The following is a 25,536-nucleotide window of genomic DNA, read 5'->3' as shown; positions in this document are numbered from 1 at the left end:
TATTCATTTAAATGAAATTTCTATTCCAAATTATGAAAAAAAATTAAAATTAATATTTAATTTGAATAAGTAAAATTTAGTTATTTTATATTGTTATATAATATATATATATATTAAAATATATTATAAACATTATTATTATTATTATTATTATTATTATTATTATTATTATTATTTAATGTTTAAAAAAACTTGACTTTAAACACTGCATCTTTTTATCTGGTCCCTTAATTTTATTTTTTTATTCCGTTGTATCATGCTTTGTGAAATTAATAAAAAACAATATTTTTTTTTCTCGTATGAAAAAGCAATATAACCATTCTCTGAGATCACGGAATGAACATACGTTTGAGGACCCGAAAAATCAAAAAATCAAAGTTCACGGAATAGATAAGACCAAATATCAAAACTCAGTGACTATATAAGATCAAATGAAAGTTCAGAAACCAGATAAATAAAAAACGCAAAATTAAAAGACTTAATTTATTTTTAATTTCTGTTAAAAGGATAAATTGTTAAAAAAAAATTACTATTATTCTCATGAAGAAAACGCGGCGTTTAGATGCCTCAAGTCCTGCTTGCTGGTACTACACTGCGGTTGAGTTATGTTAGAAGATAGAAGTTTGTAAAAGCTACCAATAATAATGGCCATCTCCTTTGGCTTCTCTTCTTCCTTTTCAACTACTTTCAACAATTCTTCCTTCTTCAACAAAAACAAAACCCAGGTCTCTATTTTCATCTCTCTTAAATTTTTCAGAAATTTTAAAGAATTTTAATCAAAGTTTAAATGGCTTCATCTTTCGTCTTCTTTCTCAGGTAATTGCTCAATTAAAGCAGAACAGTGGCAGTCATCGGAAAGTGTGGCGCCGGAGACAATTGGTACTTCTTTTCTTTTCTTTTATTTCATTGAAATGTTTTATTAATTTCTAATTATTGGAAAATGTTTGTTAATTATCATGAGCAAGTTCAACATTGGCGTGCCTTTTCATTTCCTGAAAAATAAAATTTATCCTTGAGATTGTACAGTAGTCATTTTTTTTAATTGTTTTTTTTTTCTGAATGTTGCTAAGCCTAGAAATTTTGATTGAATAGAGTTTCTATGAGAAATATTTACCATTCATTCAATAGTCAAATGGTTTGGCTGCACAATGCTGCTGTGAACTAGTATATCTTTATAATCTTTCCGAGCCTGAAGTAATTAGCTCAACCGGTTACTACGAAAATGACTAGATTCGCCGACTTGTGTATAGCAACGCAGTCGGTCTAAAACAGACTGCTTTTCCTGTGCTATTATAGTGATTTTTTCATCTTCTTTGTTAAAACAATTAAATGAAGTTTGTAGGTTTATGGATTGAGTTATAGGTGATGGGAAGAAGGGTGTAAATATACATGTCATTCAACTTAACTATATTAACTTCTTGTTTCACAAATTTCAAAGCTATGGAGTTTTGATCCAAATTCAGCTGGGGTCGGTCATAGTAATCTTTTTCCTGTATATACTTTCCTCAAGATCATACTGCACCATGATGTTTCAAGATCAAACCTAGCTCTATGTATATGTACATGTATATGTATATGTTTGTTTCACGATCAAATCTAGTGCTTGGATGTTTCTTTTTCGGAGTAAAGTCTTTTTCAGCTTTTCTTCGGATGAATATGATTGGCAGCGCTAGGTTCTATAGACAGTCTGTTGGATAAATTTGCAATGGTGATTAAATATTTCTTCCTATCAGATGTTTTTATTCCCTTTATCGTAGTCAAAATGCTATCTTTTGCAAATAGCAATTGCTAACATCCTTTAGAACCCACCTCTGTTCCATATCTAATCTTCCTGTCGACTGTTGTCTTCAATCATAGTTCTTGTTTCTTAAGCTAACATGTATATGTTTGGAATTTGTCAGTCCATAAATAGACACTGTTTAAACTTTGAAAAGGTGAATTTATCGGATAAAATGTGCGAAAGTCTCATGAAATACTCACCATGAATGCTTAGTTGGCCTAATAACTTAAAAAAACTCCATCATGTAATATTTTTTCGTTTATACACTGACCTAGGAAAAAGTTCATTTGTACCCTTTTTTTGATTTTTCATTTTCGTCTCTACCCTAAAGAGCTAATTTGACCTCTTTTTATTTGGAAAAATATTCAAAATGATCATTTATATTTAGCTTATATTCTAATTAAACATTAGTATTATTAATTATTTACAATGTTTTCATCCTTTAATTAATTTAATTGTCAAAAATTTAAATTTTAGGGTAGAGATGAAAACGAAAAATTAAAAAAAAAGGGTACAAATGAACTTTTTCCTAGGTGAGGGTGTAAACGAAAAAATGTTACAAGGTGGGGTTTTTTTAAGTAATTAGGCCTGCTTAGTTCATATGTTGAATTCCTACGGATTGGGATGTTGGGGCTTTTAGTGGTCAGACAATGACATTGATATTCAGAGATGATGTTGCACTTCTTTAAAGCATACGTGCAAGTGAAAAACTATTATAATTAGGTTAGTTTATAAAGCATGTATAGATATTTCTCATCTATGTTGCTCGGAAATGGTAATGAAATACTGAAATGGAAAACAACGAAACGACTAAACAATGTTTTTGTACTAGAATAGGTAATAATTTACAAATACAAAGTTTCAGAGTTAACCGTTTCTGAAAATGAAGACGAAACGCCGAAATGCAGTGCTAGATAATTTTGCATAGTTTTTTCATATGTCAACCGTGAGGTGTTGGCTGGAAATGCTTATGGCTACTATTACTGTTTCAGACAAAGAAGGATGACATGTTAAGGTACCAATTGGGTAGAGTTCCCTTCCTCGAGGAGCAGGTCAGGAAGATTAAAGATGACGGAAAGGTCCTGACAATGGATATTCATAAATTGTTGCTGTCGGAGGATAACCGGTTTGATTTTGTGAATGAGGTAGCAGCTGAGGCCATTGAATATGTAGAGGCCAACAGAGATGAGTACGGAGGTAAGAAAAAGGCGATCCTTCACGTGCTTAGTAACCGAATGGCTGATGCTGGCTATGACCGTCCGGTGGCATACGAAGAATCTGATCCTTTAAAGCCAGGACCTGGTTATATGAAGGAATATTATACATGAATTCTGCAATTTCCAATTTTCTAGAGCAACCTCAACTTGTTTAAGACTAGTTAATAAATCTAATCAAATATAAACATGCATATATGATGGTTTTATGTACATTTTGATGACAACCAGCAAATGATGTGCACCAGGAACACTGATATGTTAACCATATATTTCAAAGTTTAACATCACCATTTAAATAAAATTAAAAAATTGTCCGGTATTTTAAATTCTAAAAAAACATAATTTGTATTTTAAATGGGTTAAATATGCGTGTTACAGAACGATTAACGGTATTCTGTAACTATCATTTTTACAATAATAGAATCATTTCAGACTAGTAATTTTTTTACTGATGTGGCTGACCGAAAATAGTGTGTTATTTTTTATTTTATTTTTTGAAACAAGAGAATGGCCAAAGCCAGGAAACAAGAGGAGGCTCTACCGCTCTAAGGTCTTCTACACACACGAGGGATCGAAACTCCGGCAAGGTCGTACTTGTGATAGCTGTAGATATCCTTTGGCATCATATCATAGTGAAACAAACCAACATTGTGTTGGTATCCGAGATTAGTCAAACGGTCGGCACATCGATTACCTTCCCTATGAACATGCTTAATAGAAACACACCACTCATATTCCAAAAGCTTCTTGATAGCACCCAAGATATTTGCAGAAGCGTTAACTCTGATCTCCTTGTTGTTCAAGCTGTCCACAACAAGCTTGCTGTCCATTTCCAGAATTATGTAGCGAAACCCGCGACTCCAAGCAGCTCCCAACCCATCAAGAGCGCCCCAAAGTTAAGCTTGAATGACTGAGCAAATGCCGATATTTTCTAGTGTGTTATTTAATTATTAATTAAATAAAAAATATTAAGTCATGCAATATGGTCAACCACACCTTTCGTTGTTTTCCGTATACGATAAAAATTAGCTTAAAGCTACGGGTATCCTCCGGCTGTTGTACAAATGATATGCGGGTTACTAAAATTTAATAAATGAAATATTAGTAATGGTTATGTAAAAGGTCTATATATAGTTCAATAAGTGCAAAAATATTCAACTACATTTTAAATTGTTAAAGTTGAAAATCCGTGTTAAAAGTGTAAAATATTTTAGTTTTATAAATTTTTGCTTTTAATTCAAAAATAAAATGGCATGGTTAAACAATAAAAGAATGTAATAAAATTTCTTAAAATGACATTGGTTATAGTAAAGTTGATGATGATATTTCAGCATATCCATCGACATACTTACTTTGACAATACAAATGGTAGTACATTGTCTCATTCGATAGAAATGGGAGTACATTTTCACATTTGGGAGATTTTTTTATAGTACAACATAATGTATATTTTTTTTTTGACGAGAAAACGAGGATTATTACTGAATCAAATCTGAAACGACAATGGTCGTAAAAAATTCAGGGATATAATTATACCACTCATGATTTGACCAGACATGGAATAGACATACTGCGCTAAAGCGTGCGCTGCCTGATTCGAAGATCGACTTACATTATTAACACTAAAATTAGAAAACTGTTTCGCTAAAAACACACAATCCATGATCAACGGATCCGACTCCGGTCTAGAAGGATTATTAAAACCCAAATCGGTGGCCGAGTTGATATAACCACCAATATACGGTTCAATTAATTCAACTTCGATTCAACTACAAAAAGTAAATATATTTATATAATATATTTTGTTTCCGACACGTAGGCATATCATTTGTCCACGTCAGCATTAACTCTCAGTGTGAAATACAAGTCGTTAAATCAGTTAGTGGTTAATCTTCATCCTCTTATCCTTCTTCTTCGCTTTACACTGCAAATACTTCAACTCGGTGACTTAACTCAGTCGATGGCACTGTTAAATCCTCAACTCGAGAGATTTCTGTCAACGAAGCTCCGTTATGGCGGCTCCAACTTCAAAACCTGTAGCAAGAACACGAACAGCTTCGTTCCGGCGAGACCGATAAGCCAATGCTCCGCTATTGCAATAGACGCGCCGTCTTCTTTAGCTGACGCCGGTGGCATCCGATTGGGCTCCACGAGCTTGCAGGGAGCTCGTGAAGAGATGGAAGATAAGGTAATTATTCGGTCAGATGGTCTTGTTGATGGATTCTCTTTTGCCGGAGTTTTTGACGGTCACGGCGGTATCGCTTCTGTCAATTTTCTCAGGTATGACTAGAAATGTTGAAATTATTTTTAATTATTCTAATTTTTGAAATGTTTTAGATGCTATAATATGAATAATATTCAATTTTTTAGAAGGTGTAATGATCCAAAATAATTCAATTTTTTTTTACGTGTTTGTCTATTTAAATTTGTTTAATTCTCATAATTATAAAGTACTTTTAAAAATTAATAATAATTTTGGCCTAATTTTATTAATTATTTAATTGATATATGTATGTTCAGTGTTTTAAGGATAATTTAGAATTGTTGTTAATCTTTAAAATTGAGTTTGAAGTGTTTAGATTTCAAAAAATCTAAAAGGTTTGACTCTTTTTTTTGGATAAAGTGTAAATTAAAATCACGAAATTTAATGTGATTTGCAATTACAACGCGGACTTTAAAAGCTTGGCAAAATTAAGTCACCAACTTTCATGTTTTAGATAATCAAAACACCTAGTGAAAAACGCTGATGTGGACATCATAATATACACTGTTCCGGTAGCCACATAAGTATTTTTCGACAGAAAATTGGACGGTATTCTGATTCGCCGAAAGCTGAAAATTAGTAGAGTTTGCCAATTTTAAAGGTCGTGTTATAATTACAAACATGCTAAAATATGATTTATTAGGTATTATTAGACATATAGTACATTGAAAGTTTGCTTAAAAAATAATATTTTTTATTTCCATGTAATTGGTCCAACTTGAGCAAGAATTCTACCGAATTGGTGCAGAAGAATTTAAACTATCAAAGAGTCTGACTTTCATTTTGAGTTTAAAATTGGTAGGTTATGATATTATATTTCGACCTGAGAGTCTTCGTTCGATTCCCGTTTCAGGGATGAGTTTTACAAGGAATGTGTTGCAGCTTTACAAGGTGGCTTGCTGTTAACTGTGAAAGATTTCAATGCTACAAGAAAAGCATTGGTAGAAGCATTTGAAAATGTTGATAAAAAGTTGTCAAATCTGTAAGTTACACAGTTTTCTAGTGTTGAACAATCTAAGTATGATTACAATTTGTATTAGAGTTAATTGAAGGAAAATTAGATTGTGTTCTAATTTGTATCAGGCTTGAAACTGTCGACGGAGATGAATCTGGTTCAACAGCCACCGTTATGTTCATTGGAAACAATAAGCTCATCGTTTCACATATTGGTGATTCATGCCTGGTACGAGATATTATTTAACTTCCACTTTTTGATTCTCAAAATAGGATTAACTGTTATCTGTATTGCACGAAAACCGCTTGATTCTTTTTTCGTTTTGGAAATACTTTTTGAACTTCGAAACTCAATGTTTTTAATCTGTTCTTGCAAACAAAACGTAGTTTCGCCATTTTCCGTTTTAGTGTTTTTCGCTTTGGCATTTCTGTTTGGGTTAAATGCAAATTCATACACCAACTTTGACCTAATTTGCAATTACAACATAAACTTTGAAACTTGGCAATGTCAGTAACCAACTTTACACTTTTGGCAAATCGATACACCAAACTCAAAAAAGACTAACGTGGACATTGTAATAAACCGCCATTTGTCGTTTTATGATTGGTCGGTGTACCAATTTGCCAAGAAATGAAAGTTGGTTACCGACATTGCCAAGTTTAAAAGTTTATGTTGTAATTGCAAATTAGGTCAAAGTTGGTGTATGAATTTGCATTTAACCCTTTCTGTTTCCATGCTACACAAAACTATCATAGTACCTTTATAAATTCTTAGCATATATGTTTATGCAGGTTCTATCTCGTTCCGGCAAAGCTGAAGTGTTGACTGAATCGCATAGACCTTATGGAAGCAACAAGGTCTCTCTTCAAGAAATCAAAAGAATCAGAGAAGCAGGTGGCTGGGTGTGTTTTTTCTTTTTCATGATTTTGTTTTGCCTCCACTTCCTTTTCTATTGTTCTCACAAACATTGCATCGAAGGTGAATTTTTTTTTTCATTTTTAGTTTAATATCTTCAATATGTCATCCCATAAAAGCCTTATTTTGTGAAGTATTATGCGAGTCTACGCCCTTTGCTTAAATTTATGGTTTAGTAATAACCTTAGATAAGATAGCTAAGCTAATGAACAATGATTCGTGCTTAAAAAAATGCAGATCGTCAATGGAAGAATTTGCGGAGATATAGCTGTATCACGTGCTTTTGGTGATATAAGATTCAAGTCGAAGAAAAACGAGTTCTGTCCCTTAACTACTTCTGTATATATAATACTTAACATGTACTCATTTCCTGACAATTTGCTGAATATTTCCGTAGGATGCTGCGGAAAGGAGTCGACGAAGGGAGATGGACTAAAAAATTCATTTCTAGGTACATACTGGGTCTCACTTTTCTAGTTTATGCTAATCTACATACTCTTATCCTCAATGCATTACCAGATCCTTGATAACGGCTCAGATTTTAAATTTTGGCAGAGTTCAATTTAATGGGGATTTGATGACTGCATCTCCAGATGTATTTCAAGTACCTCTGGGATCGGATGCGGAATTTGTAATGTTAGCATCTGATGGTTTATGGGATTACATGAACAGGTTTGTTAGTCCATTTCTGACTCTTGATTATGAATGATAAGTTCTTCCTCTGCTACCATTTTGCTAATTGTCTCAATACGATTAAAAGCGCTGTCAACTATCTTGTGCTGAATTGCTGCTGTGTTCTCTTCCAGCTTAGATGCAGTTTCCTTCGTTAGAAACCGACTTCGTAAACATGGAGATGTTCAGGTAACTGTTATCATGTTCTATAGTATTTATACAATCGTCAATCAGTCTCAAACAATTGCCTACGATGCACGGAAACAGAAATGCTGAAATGGAAAATGACATATTTTATAAGAATATATTACAAAAATAAAGTTTCCGTATTTCAGAAGCGTTTTTCGGAAATATAAACAAAATTTTGAGATGTAGCACTCGATAGGTTTCCGTGCAACATAGACAATTGCTCGAGATTTCAGGTGTCACTGTGTTAGTATTTTCATTAGCAGGTCTCCTATTATCGAACAAAATCAAGATCTGAAAACGAAAAAGGGGATCGACCCCTTTTCACCATGCTACTTAATTTGTAAATCTGCATCTGTAGTTGATGTTATCAGAATTCTGAAGTCTTAACATTTCTCTTTTCTGGTTTCAGCTAGCTTCTGAAGAGCTCGCACACAAAGCCTTGGTAATAGCATAACATGCAGAATTAGTCATATTCTACAGTATAGTTAATAATAGGGTTAATGTAAAACTAATAATGAACGTTAGCGTATTTTGCAATTATAATAAAAACTTAAAATTTTAACAATTTTAGACACAAACTATTAATTTTTAAAATGAAGAATATCGAGTAGTTTTTCGATAAAAAATGCAGACGTGGATGCCGGAAAAGTGTATATATTTCTGTGTTCCGAATTGAAAAAAATTAATAGTTCATGTCTGACATTGTCAAAAATTAAATTTGTGTTGTAACTGCAAACTACGTTAAAATTCACGATCTAGTTTATATTTAACCCTTAAAAATATTATGCTTGAACAATTCTAATACATAAAGTTTTTAATGTTTCAGGATTTACGTTCACAAGACAACATTAGCATCGTAATTGCTGATTTAGGGTATGCAGTTCATACATGTACTTGCATGATATGTATTGTTATGCTTTCGACTTCCGATCAAGCACCAATCCGAACTAATCTTAACCTTTTTGTTTTGCGCAGGAAAACAGACTGGCAAAATTTGCCTCTCCAGCAACAAAATGTATTGCTCGAGTTGGGGCAAGCATTTGCTACCATTGCTATAGTGTCGCTGGGGATTTGGTTGTCGTCTCAACTTTCTTTATAAATAATCAGCTTCTGATAGGTTCTGTATATAAATCAACATAGATTTGTATATTTTTGGATCATATAAGAAGAATGCCATATGCTCATCGTTATGCTCGTTGTTTAGGAAATCACGGGATAAACATTCTTCTGCATTCTTCATATTTCTATCTAGGAGTGGAGTGAAGGGATGTTACCATGACCAATAGTGCTGTTCTAAAAGTTTGAAGCGGTATGGTATGGTCGCCGATTTACGGCTCAAACATTCAATTGCCGATTTAGACTCGGTAACTAGGCTAGCTGGTGATAATGAAAACGGTTGTTTCGGGATCCTCCCATCTGTAAGAGTAAGACACCAGATGTTTTTAAAAGTATAAAAATGTATAAAATCGTCACCTCTAACAAAAATTAAAATATTTGATGAAAGACACTCGCTCACATGCTTTGCTAAAATCAAGAGTCGATACTAAGATAATATAATCAGAAACAAGACTTACAAATTTTAATCATGCATCTAAAAAGCAATAGGCCTGTCATGTGAATATCCTGTACATCAAAGTTTTTATGATGCTTCTGAAAAGCAGTTGTTAGAAAATAACTAAACCGGGCTGATCTTTGACTTGTTGTCGAACCAATTGAACCAGCCAATCTAAGTCTGTATGATCAATAGAATGCCAAAATGTAGATAGACTAACTGTTCAGTTAAGAAATTAGCCAACAAAATGGAGTTCATTTACATATATCAATTCTTTTTAGAGTAACTATGACCTTCAGAAACCTGTGCATCATACACCGTCATTTTACAACGACCTCTCTCAAACACTCATTGCACACGATCTCTCTTGTATTGTGCATCGTCAAACACTCATTTCACAAAATCTCTCTTGTTTTGCATATCGAGAAGCCAAATCTTCAAACAGGCGAATTTCTCCCATCCAACACATTTACGAGTATAGATACAGATTTCGATGACCTTGGCATTCAAATGGCAGGGCGTATGTGAGCAAGTGTGACTCCCCTGGCCAGTTTCTCAAAGGTTGATGAGCTTCCTCCTTTAAACTCCACAATCCGAGCTGAGATAACACCTTTAATATTGAACCATTTGCTTATACCTCATTCTTAGTGCAGATAACCTTTTCTGCATAGAAAATTTCTCATCCTTTTTTCCTAGTTTATCCAAGTAGAATACAGTTTTTTTCAAAGTTTGCATAACCTCTTCACTCTCGTAGCCGAACTCTTTCTCTTGAATTTTCAAAACACGCCGGAGCAACTCTAATAATTCAGTATCATCTCTCTGTAATCTGATCTGAATGGACACCAAACAGTCCAGAGCCTCTCCTGCACAACACAAACATTGGATTTATATATGAAAATGAAACAGCACAAAAACAATAAAATGCTCTACTATATCCACCACCGTCCACATCTTGATAAAATTCTATGCGGACCCGTAAAAGTTCAGTCAGAACCCGTATAAATCTAAGTTATGGTTCGTACTTGGATATCCAAACCGGGTCCAGGCCTGAGCTTGGACTTGCATGTAAAAGAGTTAGGTCTGATTGCACCGGTTCCGGACCAAACTTGCCCCACAAACATGTACAAATGCAACAAACAAAACAAACTTACCAACAGGAAGAGAATCTTTTCCAAAAGCCTTCTCGCGGATGCGCAAAACCTTTAAGGCAAGTTGTTCTGCTTCTTCGTCCCGATTTAAATTGTACATTGTTACTGCAAGTTGCAACATTGGGAAGGTGATAGACTGATCCTCAGGGCTCACTGTTCTCATCATGATATCTAAGCTTATCCTCAACAGGCGCTCGGCCTCGACAAAGTTCTTTGATTGGGAATTGGAGGTCGCAAGATTTAAAAGATGGGTAACTGAGCTGGAATGTTCTTTTCCTTTATATTTTTCATTGATCAACAGGCATTCCTCTAGCAGCTCTCTGCCTTCTTTTCCTCTAAAAACAACAGTACAAACCAAAAAAAACTCAGAAATCCATTCTTGCTAATCGAAAAAATTAATAATAATAATAAAAAAAGACAATTTGGTCCATTTTATTCACTATCACTTGAACTTTCAGAGCATTTGCATATCTTCGATAGCTCGCATGCATTCAGGTTAAACCCAATAAATTAGTTTGTTTTCTAATGTTACTGACACAATTCCCCCCCTGACATTATATACAACTCTCTGTAACAGTTTCTTAATTCTTTCTAAAGCATGAGAAGCTGGTAAGGACTAAGAAATGTATACATTAAAAGTTCATTTAAATTTCTCCATCCAGATAATTTATTTGGCTTTACCTTCCAACAACATGAAGTAACTCTGCCAAATCAATCCTTATCTGCTCCATGATGTTGTCGTCCAGAGCAACATAATTTGAGTCCTTAATTACCTGAAGGGCCTTTTTATACAGGTTGATGGCTTCTTCAACTTTCCCTGTATAAAATTGGAACATAACACAGCACATATGAGGGATTATTTATTATGAGAGACGTGATAATTAAATAAAATTTTATCCAATTTCTCATCGAATTTTTTTTACCATCCTAATGCTTTGTTTGGTTCAAATGAGTTCTACAAAATGAATATAATTGTGATTGGTTTACTTAACAATTCAAAGTAAAATTATTTATGTCTCTTACCAGTTGAACAGTTCAGTTTGGCTAAAGAACATAAAGCCATGCCAGTTCTTCCATCATTTTCCCCATATAACTTCTTATAAATGCTCAAAATCCTATAAAAAAAACAAAAACAAATAATGAAGTGAATAATCATACATGAACTTTCTGTAATCCACTAAAGACAGCATTAAACTAAATAAACCTCATAAAATGAATCTCAGCATCTGAAGCTTTTCCTTCCTTAATCAAAAGATTGCCTAGTCCAAATAATGGAACCACCAAGTCTTCGCTCTCAGCACCTTTAATTGATTCCGAAATAACTATTACACGTTGGTAAATCTCTACTGCATTTCTCACTCTTCCAACGAAACCAAGAACTTTAGCCATTCCCAGCAATGGCGACACAAGAAAGATGCTACTTTCCCCTAGAAAAGTTATGCAATCAATCACTAATGATTTTAGGCTTAGGGCCTCGATGATAAATTATAAGAAAAAAATCCAAAAAGCAATGACCGTACATTAATAGAATAACACACCATGATACCGCATTCCAAATATATAGAAATCTATTTAGTTCTTCAAACTATATATCACCATTATTCAGGTTTCATTTTTCATTTACTAGAAACTATCTGTTGATTCTGTCAAATAAGGAGTGATTAAAAAAGACAACTTCATACTGTTGATCATGACTAAAGCCAAAGCAAAATTAGCATCCTGAGAAATGAGCATCATTTCTATGAAAGAAAAATTGCAAAGACATCAATTGTTGTCAAAACTTTCTATTTTATTGAGTCCATAATGACCTTAGGCAAATATAGAAAAATGTTGTTTCATAAAAACAAACTGGTATCGACTGTAGAAAAGGTTAAATTGCTTTTCGGTTGCAGGGGGCAAGCACATTCAGTTTCAATACTTTGTTTTAGTGATGTAATTTATAAGCCACTAAACTCTGATACAATATTACATTGACAATTAAAACTTAAAAGGTACTGATAGAATAACTAGTCTAGCATGCAGATGTAGTCAAAAGTAAAGGGTCAATTACTGATGCTACAATGTAACAGGGACAAAGATGAACAACCAATAAGTTTAACACAAAACTTGAACTTACCATATTTGCTTTCCAGAATACCAATTACTCTCTGATATACAACCAAAGATTTCTCAAACTTCCCCAAAGCTGAATACATGCTTCCCATATGCACAAGCACTGAATCCAGAAGTGGCACATCATCTTTTAGACCTTCAACAATCTTATTCAACTAGCCATCCATGAAAATGAAACATGAGGAAAAAAGAGGTATGGGTTTTGCCAAAAATTGTTGTATGCATGCACCTAAATGTTTGGCCGTCTATTTTTATTGAGAAATAGCAGATTTTGAGAATAATGTTGGCTAAAAGAAAATAAAAGCTCATTAGATTGAGAAAAGAATTATAGCTCATAAATTTCTTGAGATCTTCGTTAAGTTTGTTTAATAGACCAGGACAAAGTGAACAAGCATAGGTTTTAACCATTGTCCCATAAAATAGAACTTTTGTGTGCAACAAGTGATAGTTAACATTTTTTTTTTGACAATGTGATAGTTAACAGTTAGTCACATATACATGAATCAATTAGAACCTACAGCAATTATGTTGGTAAAAAGAAACTTACCAGATTCAGTGTAGAGTTAACAGTCTTTAAATCAGCTAAAGCCATGTATCCCAATGCTATGACATCAAGTGTAGCAGCTTCTTCGATGCCTGTAGCACCTGCACTGATCTGTTCTTTCACGAACTCATAATTTGCTTGGAGTAGGTTCACAGCATCATCTTCGTCTCCCTTTATAATCATTGCCTTCACTTCATTAAATAACTCTTGCAATTGCCTCTCAAAAACATTTACACCATCTGAAGAGTTACTTGGAGCATACAGCTCAGACCTGCTAATACAAAACTATGTGTACCATTAAAGCGTTCATTCTTTTTAGCAAAGAAACTAAATTTGCAATTTAATGTCTTGATATAGGACTAAATCCCTAAAAATTGATGGCTCATAGCTTCATAATACATTATATTCAAGCCTTTAAAAGATCAAGAGTGATAAATGCGATCGAAAGTGTACAAAATCAGGTTCATATGTTTGAATAAGTTCCTATTTCTCACCTCATGAAAGAACTTTCATCAGAAACATCTGGTAAAGCAAGATTTTGTCGGGATGCCGTGTCTGCATTTACCGATGAAGCTGAAGCAAAACTTTTCAATATGCAGTGACGACCAATAGCTTTAGCGGGTACCATGTATAGCTTGAAGTTGCATCTTTTCTTTTGGATAAACAATGAGAAGCATTTCACGCCTTTCCGGTAGCTTGGATGTAAGGAAACACATTCTTGAGCTATCCTAAAGAGTTTCAAGCAAGATCATCAAAGAATCAATCATGTGCAAGGTTCATCCAAATTGAATTTTTGCGAACTCCATGCTTTTTTTTAGGTCGCATGAACTGAATTCTATCAACTATAAAATATTCAAACAAGATCCATTCTCACATTTTTACACTTTTAGGAGTTAAATTCAAGCAATTTTAACATATTCAAAGCTTTCACTTATCAATGAACCAAAGTTTCATCAGCTTAATTACAAATTATTTGTCAATCACAGAGATTTTAAATGATGAGTTCAATTAACCAAACAAAGTGCTTCATAACCTACGCAAAAACTTTCAGAAAATAAAATAAACACACAGAGAGAGAGAGTACCTGTTGTTGCCCAAAGATAGAGAAGATAAAAGGGAAGCTGCCATTTTTAGCTGAGTTAACCACCGAGTTCAAGGGTTTATCGTTTTTGAGAGGTTTATGTGGTCGGTTTGGAACCGCTCAAAATAATTAACTACATGAATTATATTACTAATAATTTTTTATATATTAAAATTTAATGTAAAATATATATATATCTTTTTTTTTTAAAAAGAAATAAGAAATAAGAGTTCAGGTATTCTCCATCGCCACCTCTGCTTCCGGCCGTCACCGCCTTTACTTCCCGCTCTAGCCACCGCCTCTTCTTCCAAATCCATCTACCGCTTCTGCTTCCAGCTTCAGACGCCGTACTCCAATCAGCTGTAGCCGTCGCACTCCTTTCAAATCCAATTGTCGACGTTCTCGGCCTCCTCAAAGAAACCGACCCATTCTCGGCCTTAAAAGCGAATCACTAGCGTTGCTTTGTCATCTGCGTACAAGATTTTAACTCTTGATGTGTTGGAGTCAAGGTATTTTCAGTAAAAGAAAATCTGGAGTTGTTGTTGTTGGTTTAATTCATAATGATTTAGTTTGGGTAATTGTTTTTGTATTGGTTTAATTCATGACCAGATGAGTAATTTATGCAAGAATTTATATGGGTCTTTATACATTTAAAAGATACGACAAACTTGATACTATCTATAGTTCATAGTTATGTAGAAAGAAAATAAAATGCTTGGATGTGAAATATATCCTTGTTTTCATACAATTGTGTTAATCTGAAAATGTATCCATGTTTTCTATTAGGTTTATCAGATGTTGTCATTTTTACTCTCGCGTGCTACACGCAACACCACGAGAAGATTCCTCAATCCTTCTCCATCCTCTTCGTTCTCTCTGTTCAACAATACAGCAATTGTCTCTTCAGGTTTCTCCGAAGATTGCTCATCGAAAACTAGTGCCATTGTCCCTTCAGTTAACCAAGTTATTCGATCTTACTACTGGGTTACTCCGAACAATTATTTATCCTGCGAGAATCAGAAGTCCAACTTTAATTTAAGGTTTGTTGGAAGATTTTCAACCTTATCGAGCTCAAAGAACAATGACGATCGGGAGAAAGGAGAGTTATTGAAGGAGAAAGATATTTCTTGGATTGATTTATACTTGCCGAGATACACTAGGCCTTATGCGCTGCTTGCTCGGCTTGATAAGCCTATAGGAACCTGGCTGCTTGCTTGGCCTTGCATGTGGTATGATCTTTATTCTTTATATATACATTTTGGAGTTATTTCTTTGGATATTTGATAAAACGTGGAATTAATAAGCATATTTGAAACGTAATGATTTGCTTATATCGTTTAGTTCCTTCGCTAAAATCTCGGGAAATTTGTTTTTAGACTGAACTGTTCATTTTATTCTCTTTTTTTTAAGTAAAATAAAAAAAAAGATAAATAGATTAGGCTGTGGTTCATATTATTATTTGTTATCATGTATTGTGTGTACTCGGTCGGAACCAGATATACTAGCCTTTGCTAAAAATTCAATGAGAAAGATATGAACTTTATGGGTTTGTATAAACATGGCTAATGGATGGTAGTAGTGTTTGAGGTACTGAGATAAAAACAATTTCACAATAATTATTTGCTATTTTTATTTAGAACTACATTTTCCAATTATAGTATACAGTTGGACATTATGAGGCTTAATTCCTTGTTATGTGAAAATAATGCCATTTAAGGGCATGACATGGTGGATTAGGAAATAAGTTTTGCTATATCTATACCATTCCCTGTTTAAAGTTCATTCTAGATTTTTTAGGAGCTCTAAATCAGTTAGTTCAGCTGTGGGAAAAGTATCATATTAATTTGTTTATTGAACGAAATCATCTTTAAGGTTTAGTTCCTTAAACCAGAAGGGGAGGGAAGAAGACACTCTTATTAGCTATGTTTAGTTCTTAAACTTTAGGATTCCCAGAGATTTGAACTTATTCGTAATTGATAGTGCATTTCTTGGAATCAGGTCTCGATGTTACATTAGGTTGTTCTTTGCATAAGTACTAATGAAAAATTCCATGAAAGACAAACTTGTAATACATATATGATTTAATTTTTCATTTATGTTAATCGATAATGATATTTAATCAACTGATGTTTTTTATTTGTAAAGGTCAATTTCGCTGGCTTCATCCCCAGGACATCTTCCTGACTTTAGGATGATGGCATTATTTGGTTGTGGGGCTTTGCTTTTAAGGGGTGCTGGATGTACCATAAATGATCTCCTTGATAGAGATATCGATACCAAGGTAAATACTAATTCTACTATTTTCCTGCAATAATATATTGATTTAATCAAAATATGCTAGAATAGAGTGTTCACGCTACCTGTAAATGCTTAGCTTGCAAGTGCACATTAAATATTTCTTATAAAAATGATGGAATAAGCTCTTGAGTGGAACACTAAACTTTTGTTTGATCTCATTAAAATTCCTTTACAAATTGTCTTCAAAATTTCAAATTATAACATCTCTTGCATCTTGTTTTGAGATTTGAAATGCCAATGTAAGTGAGTTGTGCAAGATATGTGTCTATGATTGGGACATGCCTAATTTCTGTGTAATCAGAAACACTAAAGTTGAGCTGAATTCTCAATGAATTGTATTAGAGAAATCAATAGGTATTTATACACAAGTAGATGCTAAGAGAAAGGAAAGCAATTCCTAAAATCAAGCTAATATAATCCCTATAAACATGCTAATCTAATCCCTATAAACATGTTGCCATATATGATGTATTCACACTAAGTATTCACACTATAATTCTAACACTCCCCCTCAAGCTGGAGCATAGATATTTGTCATGCCCAGCTTGTTACAAATATAGTTTACCCGAACCCCATTCAAAGCTTTGGTAAAGATATCTCCAAGTTGTTCATTGGTGCCAATGTAGTCTGTAGAAATGATGTTGGCTTCTAGTTTTTCACGAACAAAATGGCAGTCAACTTCAATGTGCTTGGTACGTTCATGGAATACGGGATTGGAAGCAATATGAATAGCTGCTTGATTATCACACAATAACTTTGCTGGAGTGTTGATTTTGAATCCAAGTTCGGACAAAAGATGACGAATCCATATAATCTCACACACAGATTGAGACATCGCTCGATATTCAGATTCCGCACTAGAACGAGACACAACATGTTGTTTCTTGCTTTTCCAAGAAACAAGATTACCTCCAACAAAGACACAATAACCAGTAATGGATCTTCTATCATCCTTGTCTCCTGCCCAGTCTGCATCAGAGAAGCACTCAATCTCAGTATGACCATGATTCTGGTAAAGTAATCCACGTCCAGGTGTCCCTTTTAAGTAACATAAAATCTGCTCAAGTGCATTCCAGTGATCAATGGTAGGAGAGGACATGAACTGGCTGACAGCACTAACAGAATAAGAAATATCAGGCCTTGTTACTGTAAGATAATTCAGCTTCCCAACCAAACGCCTATATTTTCCAGGGTCTGCAAAAGGCTCTCCTTCTGTTGTGAGATGAGAGTTTGGAGTCATAGGCGCGCCACATGGCTTGGCTCCAGACTTTCCAGTTTCTGCCAACAAATCAAGAACATATTTCCTTTGAGATAGGAAGATCCCTTTCTTGCACCTTGATACTTCAATTCCCAAGAAATACTTTAGAGCTCCCAAATCTTTCGTTTGAAAGTGATCATGAAGAAATGTTTTCAGAGATGAGATTCCTGAAAAATCACTTCCAGTAATGATAATATCGTCTACATAGACAACAAGAAGGATGATACCTGAAGAGGAACGCCTATAGAAAACCGAGTGATCACAATTACACTTCTTCATCCCAAACTTCTCAATTACTTGACTAAACTTACCAAACCATGCTCGAGGACTCTGTTTCAACCCATATAGAGATTTACGAAGATGACAAACTTTGCCATACTCCCCCTGAGCAACAAAACCTGGTGGTTGCTCCATATAAACTTCCTCTTGAAGGTCACCATGTAAAAAGGCATTCTTGATATCGAGCTGATGTAGGGGCCAATCAGAACTAGCTGCCATTGAAATAAAAAGGCGAATAGAAGACATTTTGGCCACTGGTGAAAAAGTGTCAGAATAATCAACCCCATAGGTCTGAGCATAGCCTTTTGCGACAAGGCGAGCTTTTAAACGAGCAACCGAACCATCAGAATTAAGTTTTACAGCAAACACCCATCGGCAACCTACAGATTTCTTTCCCACAGGCAAATGTACCAAATCCCAAGTATCATTAGCATCTAGAGCATTCATTTCTTCCATCATTGCCTTTCGCCATCCAGGATGGGATAAGGCTTCCGACACAGATTTTGGAATAGATATAGAATCAAGTGAAGCAATAAAACATTGTGAAGGGGAAGATAAATATTTGTATGAAACGAAAGCAGAGATAGGATAAGTACATGATCGTTTACCTTTGCGAAGGGCAATAGGAAGATCATCGGTATCATGACTTGACTCAGAAGGAGGATCTTCTGCCGAAACAGAAACTGGTATTGGACTAGAAGCCGGAGGTTGCTGACGTCGTGAATAAACTTGAGTAATAGGTGGCTTGGGCTGTTGCTGAGGTAACGAAGTAGGATGAATGTGATAAACCAACATATCATTATCAATAATATCATCCGAATTCAACACATTAGTGGACATAGGAAGAAGGGGAGATGTTCCATAAAAGAGACATCATAAGACACAAGATATTTATCAAGAGAAGGGGAAAAACAACGATACCCTTTTTGAAGGCGAGAGTACCCGAGGAAGACACATTTTAGTGATTTCGGATCAAGCTTAGTAACATGTGGACGAACATCCCTAACAAAGCAAGTACTCCCAAATATACGAGGTGACATGTTAAATAATGGTTTATCAGGAAACAGAATACTGTAAGGAGTCTCACCATTCAACACGGCAGAAGGCATGCGATTGATCAGAAAACATGCTGTAGAAATAGCATCTGCCCAGAAAGGTTTCGGAACCTGCGTTTGAAACAAAAGAGCTCTAGCAGTTTCAAGAAGATGACGATTCTTACGTTCAGCTACACCGTTTTGTGAAGGTGTATTAACACAAGAAGTTTGATGAATAATACCATTCTGAGACATAAAAGTTTGAAAAGGACCAGACAAGTATTCTTTAGCATTGTCACTTCGTAAAGTATGAACTGAAACATTAAATTGGTTTTTAACCTCAGCACAAAAAGCAGTAAAATGTGTAAACAATTCAGAACGATGTTTCATTAAATATAACCAAGTGGTTCGAGAATAATCATCCACAAAAGTCACAAAATATCTAAAACCTGGTTTAGACACAACAGAGCAAGGACCCCAAACATCAGAATGAACTAATTCAAACGGAAAATTAGACCTTTTATTGACTCGAGGAGCAGAAGACAAATGATGATGTTTTGCAAATTGACATGACTCACAATCTAAGCTAGACAACTTTTGAAACTGGGGGCACATCTTTTTCAGCAGAGGTCAAGAAGGATGTCCCAACCGACAATGCTCATCAAAAGGGGTGGATACAGTAGAGCAAGCAACAGGTCTTCTAACGGTTGTATCCAAAACGTAGAGACCACCAGATTCTCGTCCACTACCAATAATCTGCTTCGTCATAAGATCCTGAAACAAACAATGATTAGGGAAAAATGAGATAGAACAATTAAGAGAGCGAGTAAGTTTACTCACAGAAATCAAATTGAATGAAAAACCAGGCACATTAAGAACATTTGAGAGTGAAAGTGATGAAGTTGGATTAATAGTACCAGAACCAGTAACCGAAGAGTGAGTGCCATCAGCTACGGTAACGTGGGAAGGAAAAGTATCATTACAAGAAGTGAATAGTTTAGAATTACCTGTCATATGATCTGTAGCACCAGAATCAATGACCCATTTTGAAGACGAAGAAACGAGGCACTTATTGGAATTACCTGACTCAACAATAGCAGTGACGGACGAAGAACGCTCTGAAGCTAATGATTCTTGATACTTGGCATATTCTTCCGCAGTAAGAGTGTAAGATTGAGCAGAGGGTGTAGCAGGGGGTGTAACATCAGTAGTAGCAACCTGAGCAGACCGATACCGTTTCTCCTTAGCCTTTAGAAGAGGACAAGTTCGTTTAGTATGACCGGGCTCATGACAATAATAGCATTCAACAGGTTTGCTTCCATCATTTGGACTTCTCATGTCCCGGGTGCTCCCCCTTGTTGGACCCTTAAAAGAGCGGTCAGAAGTATGCCTTTGGCTATAAAGAGCACTAGAAGGAGGAACAGAAGGAGTGGCTGAAAGAACTAGATTACTGCGCAAAATACGAGTCAGAGCCTCCTCACCATCAGGAATTTCAGCACCAGAGAGAATCTGAGAAGTGACTCCTTCATATTCTGAACCGAGTCCACATAAAAATCGGAGAACAAACATTTGTTCTCGTTGAGCTTGAAGGACCGTAATATCTGTGCTCAGAGGTAGCAATTCATTTAATTGCTCAAAGGTGTCCTTTAGCTGCATATAGTAATCCTGAACAGATTGCCCTTGGCGATCAGTAGTATAAAACGACTTATATGTATCATATAAGCGAGAAACATTACCCTTTCCAGCATACAAAGACTTCAAATAATCCATAATTTGTTTGCAATACCCACAATGACGAACCAAGCTAACAATCTTGGCATCAATAGAGTTCTTGATGCCAAGTAAGAGACAAGCATCATCAGCCATCCAATCTTCATCATCAGTTTTCGGGTCATCAGTCAAATGACGTGATTTTCTGATACTCCGAAGATACAACGTAACATTAGTGGACCAATCAACATAATTGGACGCCCCAGTCAATTTATGATCAGTAATCCTAGGAGATACTGCCATAATACCACTAACCATAGGTTTATTAGGTTCATTTTTCTTTCCATCAGCCATACTATCACACCAAACACAATTTCAGCAATCACAAAAAATAATAATACAGCAGTAGCCCTTTACCCACACTTTAGGTTCAAAAAAAAAAATATCTCAGTAACTGAAAACTGACCAGATGGGTAGGCTGGAAATAAAGTGCTGATATGGAAAGAAGTCGGTCGGAGATGAACCGGTGGCCGGAGGTGGTTCCACTCGCCGGCGCGTGGCTGAGCGTGGCGGGAGGCGGCGGCGCGTGGCTGGAGCGTGGCTGGAGGAACAGAAACCGGAGCAGCAGATTCCGGCAGATCGGAGGACGGCGAGTCTTGTGGGAGGGGTGGTGAGATTAGATGATGGCCAGAAATTGGTCACAAGAAGGAAAGTTGAACCCTAGTTCCTGAACTGAATAACTGAACTGTTTGCGCACAGGGGCAAACCAAAAAAGAAGAAGGATCTGCACACTAGGGCAGCTCTGATACCATGTAATCAGAAACACTAAAGTTGAGTTGAATTCTCAATGAATTGTATTAGAGAAATCAATAGGTATTTATACACAAGTAGATGCTAAGAGAAAGGAAAGCAATTCCTAAAATCAAGCTAATATAATCCCTATAAACATGCTAATCTAATCCCTATAAACATGTTGCCATATATGATGTATTCACACTAAGTATTCACACTATAATTCTAACATAACTCAATTCAATTGAAGTGTAATACCAATTTAGGATTTTGTATATGAATGTTCGTCCTTTCTTCCATTCAGTATAGGTTAAACACCTTTGAAAGATAAAGAACTAGTAAATTCGCGTGCACTGTTTCCTTCCATGTCAACTTAAATTGTATTAGGCTGACTTACTGATGGATATCCTAGGACTTGGGTTTTACTAATTCAATTTATGTGTCCTAACTTTAGTATAGTTGGTCTTTATCATCTTTGAGCAACACACGCACTCTTGTGCTTGCATAATACAGTTCAAGATACTTTTCATCCTCGTCATTTGAAGGTTTAATTTCTATGACAAATTATCAATGCAGGTGGAGCGTACTAAGCTGAGACCAGTTGCAAGTGGCCTTTTGTCACCATTTCAAGGGCTTTGTTTTCTTGGTTTTCAATTATCCTTGGGTCTTGGAATTCTTCTTCAGCTCAACAATTATAGGTCAGTGGCAGCAATCTTAGATGGAGATGTGGAGACACTTTGAACACTTATTTGTGGAAGGGATTACTTTCTATTCTAGGTGTGGTTGCTTATGACACCCCTTGTTCCATTAATCTCCATCTCTTTAAAGTTTAAGATTCCTTAAGATATTGTAGGACTTGGTTGATTTGATATCATGTGTTGGTTGTTCCCTCATTATGCTCTTTAGAATGCTTAATTTGAGTCCAAAAGTCTCTCTCTCTTCCTTTATTAGGGATAGATACTAGAATCAACCAAAGAGCTTTTTCTTTTGTTTCTTAATTACAGACTTGAAAGCAAAATCTGCAATTTTAATACTTCACCAAGAAAACCCCCTTAATCACAAATTACCTGATCAAAGCCGGCTATGTTGTGCTTTTCCAAGGATGGTTGTGCAGTGGGGTAAATGAGTAGGAAGTTGTCCGGCCATTGAAATATGCTGGCAGATCATTTTGGCAATTTATTTAGAGAACATAGAAGATGGAGAAGAAGAGAAAGTACCCTAGTGTAGAACTTGCTTCCTTTGTGATATTCCTACTTTGGTGTCCTCTTTGAGTTTAAAGTTTAAACAAGATATTAGGCAAAGCTTTTATGGTTGCATCAGAAAATTATTTTCAACAGTTTGCTGAAATTTGACAAACATTTGTTTTATTGTTGATAACCAAAAGGTCTGCATTGAAAGCAGTCATAGACTATTTGTACAGGTATTATATCATAAGTGGATACTGTTTCATCAGGGTAAATTCTAGTTAATCAAGGTATTGGACATACACAAAGAAGAAAAGGATGTCCTAGTATTAATCATTTTAACATGCAATATTACACATTTGCACTCTAGTTTCCCCACTTATGCATAAGATTGACCAGGAATGATAGATATTTTTGCATTGAATTCTGTGGAAGCTAATTTTTAAAGTTTCATTTTCTCTGCTGACATTTTCATCACTCATTTAATTTCTGCTTGAAACATCAGTTTCCGTATTTTCTATTTTCTTGGAGTGACAGCAATAGTTGCATGTTACTCATAGCTTATGTTTCTTTTTTTATTTTCCTTTTCACATATTTTTTTACAGTTGAACCTATTAGTAAACCTGGTTCATTATTTGTAATAATTGGTAGCTAACTATTTGTAACAGCCGCGTTTTGGGGGCTTCATCCTTGTTGCTAGTCTTCTCCTATCCACTCATGAAGAGAGTAACATTTTGGGTAATAGCCACGTTTCTTCTGTATTTTAATCTGACTTTTGATTGAGAGGTATGACTAGTAAATATTACTCTTCTAGCGCAGCCTCAAGCCTTTCTAGGTTTGACATTTAACTGGGGGGCGTTATTAGGGTGGTCTGCTATTAAAGGAAGTTTAGATCCAGCTGTTGTGCTGCCACTGTATGCGGGTGGAGTATTTTGGACCCTTGTGTATGATACAATTTATGCACATCAGGTATAGTTTCTTTAATATAACTGCTAGGCTCTTATTATTCCCCACTTATCATGCAATAGTTTAATTTGTTTAATTTCTCTATGCGAGAAAGTTCTTTAATGATAAATCTTTTTGCATTCTGGATTTTAGTTCGGTACTTTTTATGTCCTCTAACTCTTAAAAATCTTAATTTATTTGCTTTTGTATACAAAATGGTCTAATTGGCAGTTAAACTGTTGCACTGCTATGTAATGACATAACATGTTCAGACAAAATTTGTATTCTCTTGCAGTTTCAAATGTACCTCATACTAAGTTATTGTTTGGGGCAAAAATATATGCATGCTATTTCAAAAGCAGAAACAGTACTCTCTTGTTTAAAAGTATTTGTTGTAGCCGGTTTTTTTGAGTTGCCTAAATGCTTTACCACTATATCAAAGGTTGACTTGAAGGTGTAAATACTTTTTGTTACTCTTTTGGATATTAGCTTAAATATTTTTTTTGACTTTGAGTTCTTATGTAGTAATAATCTATGGATGAACTGTGTTATTGCTACTTTAAATGAAATTATGTTCATATAAATAGGATAAGGAGGACGATCTAAAAGTGGGTGTAAAATCAACCGCCTTGAGATTCGAGAATTCAACAAAGGAATGGATCACTGGGTTTGGCATTGCCTGCATAGCTAGTCTTGCCCTTAGTGGGGTCAATGCTAATATTGGTACTTGCTTTTCTAATCTTTCCATCAGCAATTTTCATTCAGAACTTCAGTTGCCCCACTGTAACTACTTTTCATAATAATTTCTGGAACAGGGTGGCCATTTTATGCATGTTTGACGGCTGCTTCTGGACATTTAGCTTGGCAGATATGGACCGTTAACTTATCATGCCGGTCCGATTGCAATAGGAAGTATGTATTTTTCTATTTGGTTTTGTGTGATTTTTCTTTTACATCTGCTTGCGCATGCATATGTTGCATCTTCACATCATGGCAGAGTTACTCTAGGTGTTCCAATTTTAAACCAATATTGTAGTTAGTCTCAATCTGGATTTCTTGCTTTGGAAATACCCTTGACTCCAGGTTCTCTTCATTGCAGGTTTGTTTCAAATAAATGGTTTGGTGCTATTATTTTCAGCGGGGTTTTGTTTGGTAGATACGTGTCATGAAGGTATTATTACTTCTATTTTTTGTATAAGCTTTTTGTTCTTGATTTGCTCCTCGCATTCCTAGGATTAAGTTTTTTTTTTTTGATAATTTCCTAGGATTAAGTTAATGGTAAAATTTTGTAACTTATGGATAGGGGCTTTTGGTGAAATTCAAAGCATATAGCAATATTCAGTCCCGGTTCCTGTGTTCTTAACATTTAACAAGTTTAATCATTAACTTATTTTTTGAAATTTAATCACACGGCTTGGTCACTCACTACCTCACTACCTTTGCTGGATTTAAGTTTTGTTTCTTGGCTGTTCAGTTGTTAATTTTATATTTTCCTTCGGATTTACTTCTCAGAGACTGCAAAAAATCATACAAACAAGCCTTAAAGTAGATTACGATATTCTTGTTTTTAGAAAAGCATTTTTTAATTTGACTTAAAATGCTGTCATC

General features: G+C 35.1%; 4 protein-coding genes across 5 annotated transcripts; 3 read left to right on the top strand and 1 right to left on the bottom strand.

The window, feature by feature from the left end:
* Nucleotides 1–568: 568 nt before the first annotated feature.
* Nucleotides 569–3,207, top strand: LOC126686023 (protein PLASTID TRANSCRIPTIONALLY ACTIVE 7). Its single transcript, XM_050380033.2, has 3 exons — nucleotides 569–725; nucleotides 817–879; nucleotides 2,773–3,207. The coding sequence occupies exons 1-3, from the start codon at nucleotides 645–647 to the stop codon at nucleotides 3,106–3,108; spliced, it is 480 nt and encodes a 159-aa protein (XP_050235990.1). The 5' UTR covers nucleotides 569–644; the 3' UTR covers nucleotides 3,109–3,207.
* A 1,679-nt stretch (nucleotides 3,208–4,886) lies between these two features.
* On the top strand, nucleotides 4,887–9,186 carry LOC126653559 (protein phosphatase 2C 57). Its single transcript, XM_050347474.2, has 11 exons — nucleotides 4,887–5,277; nucleotides 6,114–6,242; nucleotides 6,344–6,443; nucleotides 7,007–7,117; nucleotides 7,368–7,447; nucleotides 7,528–7,581; nucleotides 7,686–7,802; nucleotides 7,937–7,991; nucleotides 8,401–8,433; nucleotides 8,818–8,864; nucleotides 8,967–9,186. Exons 1-11 carry the CDS (start codon nucleotides 4,958–4,960, stop codon nucleotides 9,088–9,090), a joined length of 1,170 nt encoding a protein of 389 aa, XP_050203431.1. The 5' UTR covers nucleotides 4,887–4,957; the 3' UTR covers nucleotides 9,091–9,186.
* Nucleotides 9,187–9,750: 564 nt separating this feature from the next.
* On the bottom strand, nucleotides 9,751–14,536 carry LOC126653558 (uncharacterized). Its single transcript, XM_050347473.2, has 9 exons — nucleotides 14,432–14,536; nucleotides 13,842–14,075; nucleotides 13,351–13,618; nucleotides 12,808–12,958; nucleotides 11,896–12,118; nucleotides 11,715–11,806; nucleotides 11,373–11,508; nucleotides 10,695–11,026; nucleotides 9,751–10,406 (listed from the first exon to the last, which is right to left on the bottom strand). Exons 1-9 carry the CDS (start codon nucleotides 14,473–14,475, stop codon nucleotides 10,156–10,158), a joined length of 1,731 nt encoding a protein of 576 aa, XP_050203430.1. The 5' UTR covers nucleotides 14,476–14,536; the 3' UTR covers nucleotides 9,751–10,155.
* Nucleotides 14,537–14,633: 97 nt separating this feature from the next.
* On the top strand, nucleotides 14,634–25,333 carry LOC126653557 (4-hydroxybenzoate polyprenyltransferase, mitochondrial). 2 transcript variants are annotated; one of them, XR_007632267.1, is made up of 10 exons: nucleotides 14,634–14,937; nucleotides 15,215–15,657; nucleotides 16,574–16,709; nucleotides 22,376–22,497; nucleotides 23,652–23,721; nucleotides 23,803–23,952; nucleotides 24,516–24,651; nucleotides 24,744–24,840; nucleotides 25,028–25,170; nucleotides 25,203–25,333. XR_007632267.1 is itself a non-coding variant. In XM_050347472.1 (10 exons), exons 2-9 carry the CDS (start codon nucleotides 15,224–15,226, stop codon nucleotides 25,095–25,097), a joined length of 1,215 nt encoding a protein of 404 aa, XP_050203429.1. In that variant the 5' UTR covers nucleotides 14,634–14,937; nucleotides 15,215–15,223; the 3' UTR covers nucleotides 25,098–25,099; nucleotides 25,232–25,333. The 2 variants fall into 2 exon arrangements, 1 of the variants encoding a protein (XP_050203429.1); XM_050347472.1 differs by having other exon boundaries at nucleotides 25,028–25,099; nucleotides 25,232–25,333.
* The last annotated feature ends 203 nt before the right edge of the window (nucleotides 25,334–25,536 follow it).

Source organism: Mercurialis annua, linkage group LG6 (assembly GCF_937616625.2).
Source record: "Mercurialis annua linkage group LG6, ddMerAnnu1.2, whole genome shotgun sequence".
NCBI classification, from domain to species: Eukaryota; Viridiplantae; Streptophyta; class Magnoliopsida; order Malpighiales; family Euphorbiaceae; genus Mercurialis; species Mercurialis annua.
This window is presented reverse-complemented; position numbering and strand designations above follow the sequence as displayed.

Coding starts and splice junctions, on each gene's coding strand:
- LOC126686023 (XM_050380033.2), top strand. CDS start 645: ATGGCCATCTCCTTTGGCTTCTCTTCTTCCTTTTCAACTACTTTCAAC. Junction 726..816: donor TCAACAAAAACAAAACCCAG/GTCTCTATTTTC, acceptor CTTCTTTCTCAG/GTAATTGCTCAATTAAAGCA. Junction 880..2,772: donor TGTGGCGCCGGAGACAATTG/GTACTTCTTTTC, acceptor TTACTGTTTCAG/ACAAAGAAGGATGACATGTT.
- LOC126653559 (XM_050347474.2), top strand. CDS start 4,958: ATGGCACTGTTAAATCCTCAACTCGAGAGATTTCTGTCAACGAAGCTC. Junction 7,118..7,367: donor TCAGAGAAGCAGGTGGCTGG/GTGTGTTTTTTC, acceptor AAAAAAATGCAG/ATCGTCAATGGAAGAATTTG. Junction 7,803..7,936: donor TTATGGGATTACATGAACAG/GTTTGTTAGTCC, acceptor GTTCTCTTCCAG/CTTAGATGCAGTTTCCTTCG.
- LOC126653558 (XM_050347473.2), bottom strand. CDS start 14,475: ATGGCAGCTTCCCTTTTATCTTCTCTATCTTTGGGCAACAACAG. Junction 12,119..12,807: donor TATTCTGGAAAGCAAATATG/GTAAGTTCAAGT, acceptor TAACTTTTCTAG/GGGAAAGTAGCATCTTTCTT. Junction 11,509..11,714: donor CAAACTGAACTGTTCAACTG/GTAAGAGACATA, acceptor AATTTTATACAG/GGAAAGTTGAAGAAGCCATC.
- LOC126653557 (XM_050347472.1), top strand. CDS start 15,224: ATGTTGTCATTTTTACTCTCGCGTGCTACACGCAACACCACGAGAAGA. Junction 15,658..16,573: donor CTTGCTTGGCCTTGCATGTG/GTATGATCTTTA, acceptor TTATTTGTAAAG/GTCAATTTCGCTGGCTTCAT. Junction 23,953..24,515: donor ATACAATTTATGCACATCAG/GTATAGTTTCTT, acceptor TCATATAAATAG/GATAAGGAGGACGATCTAAA.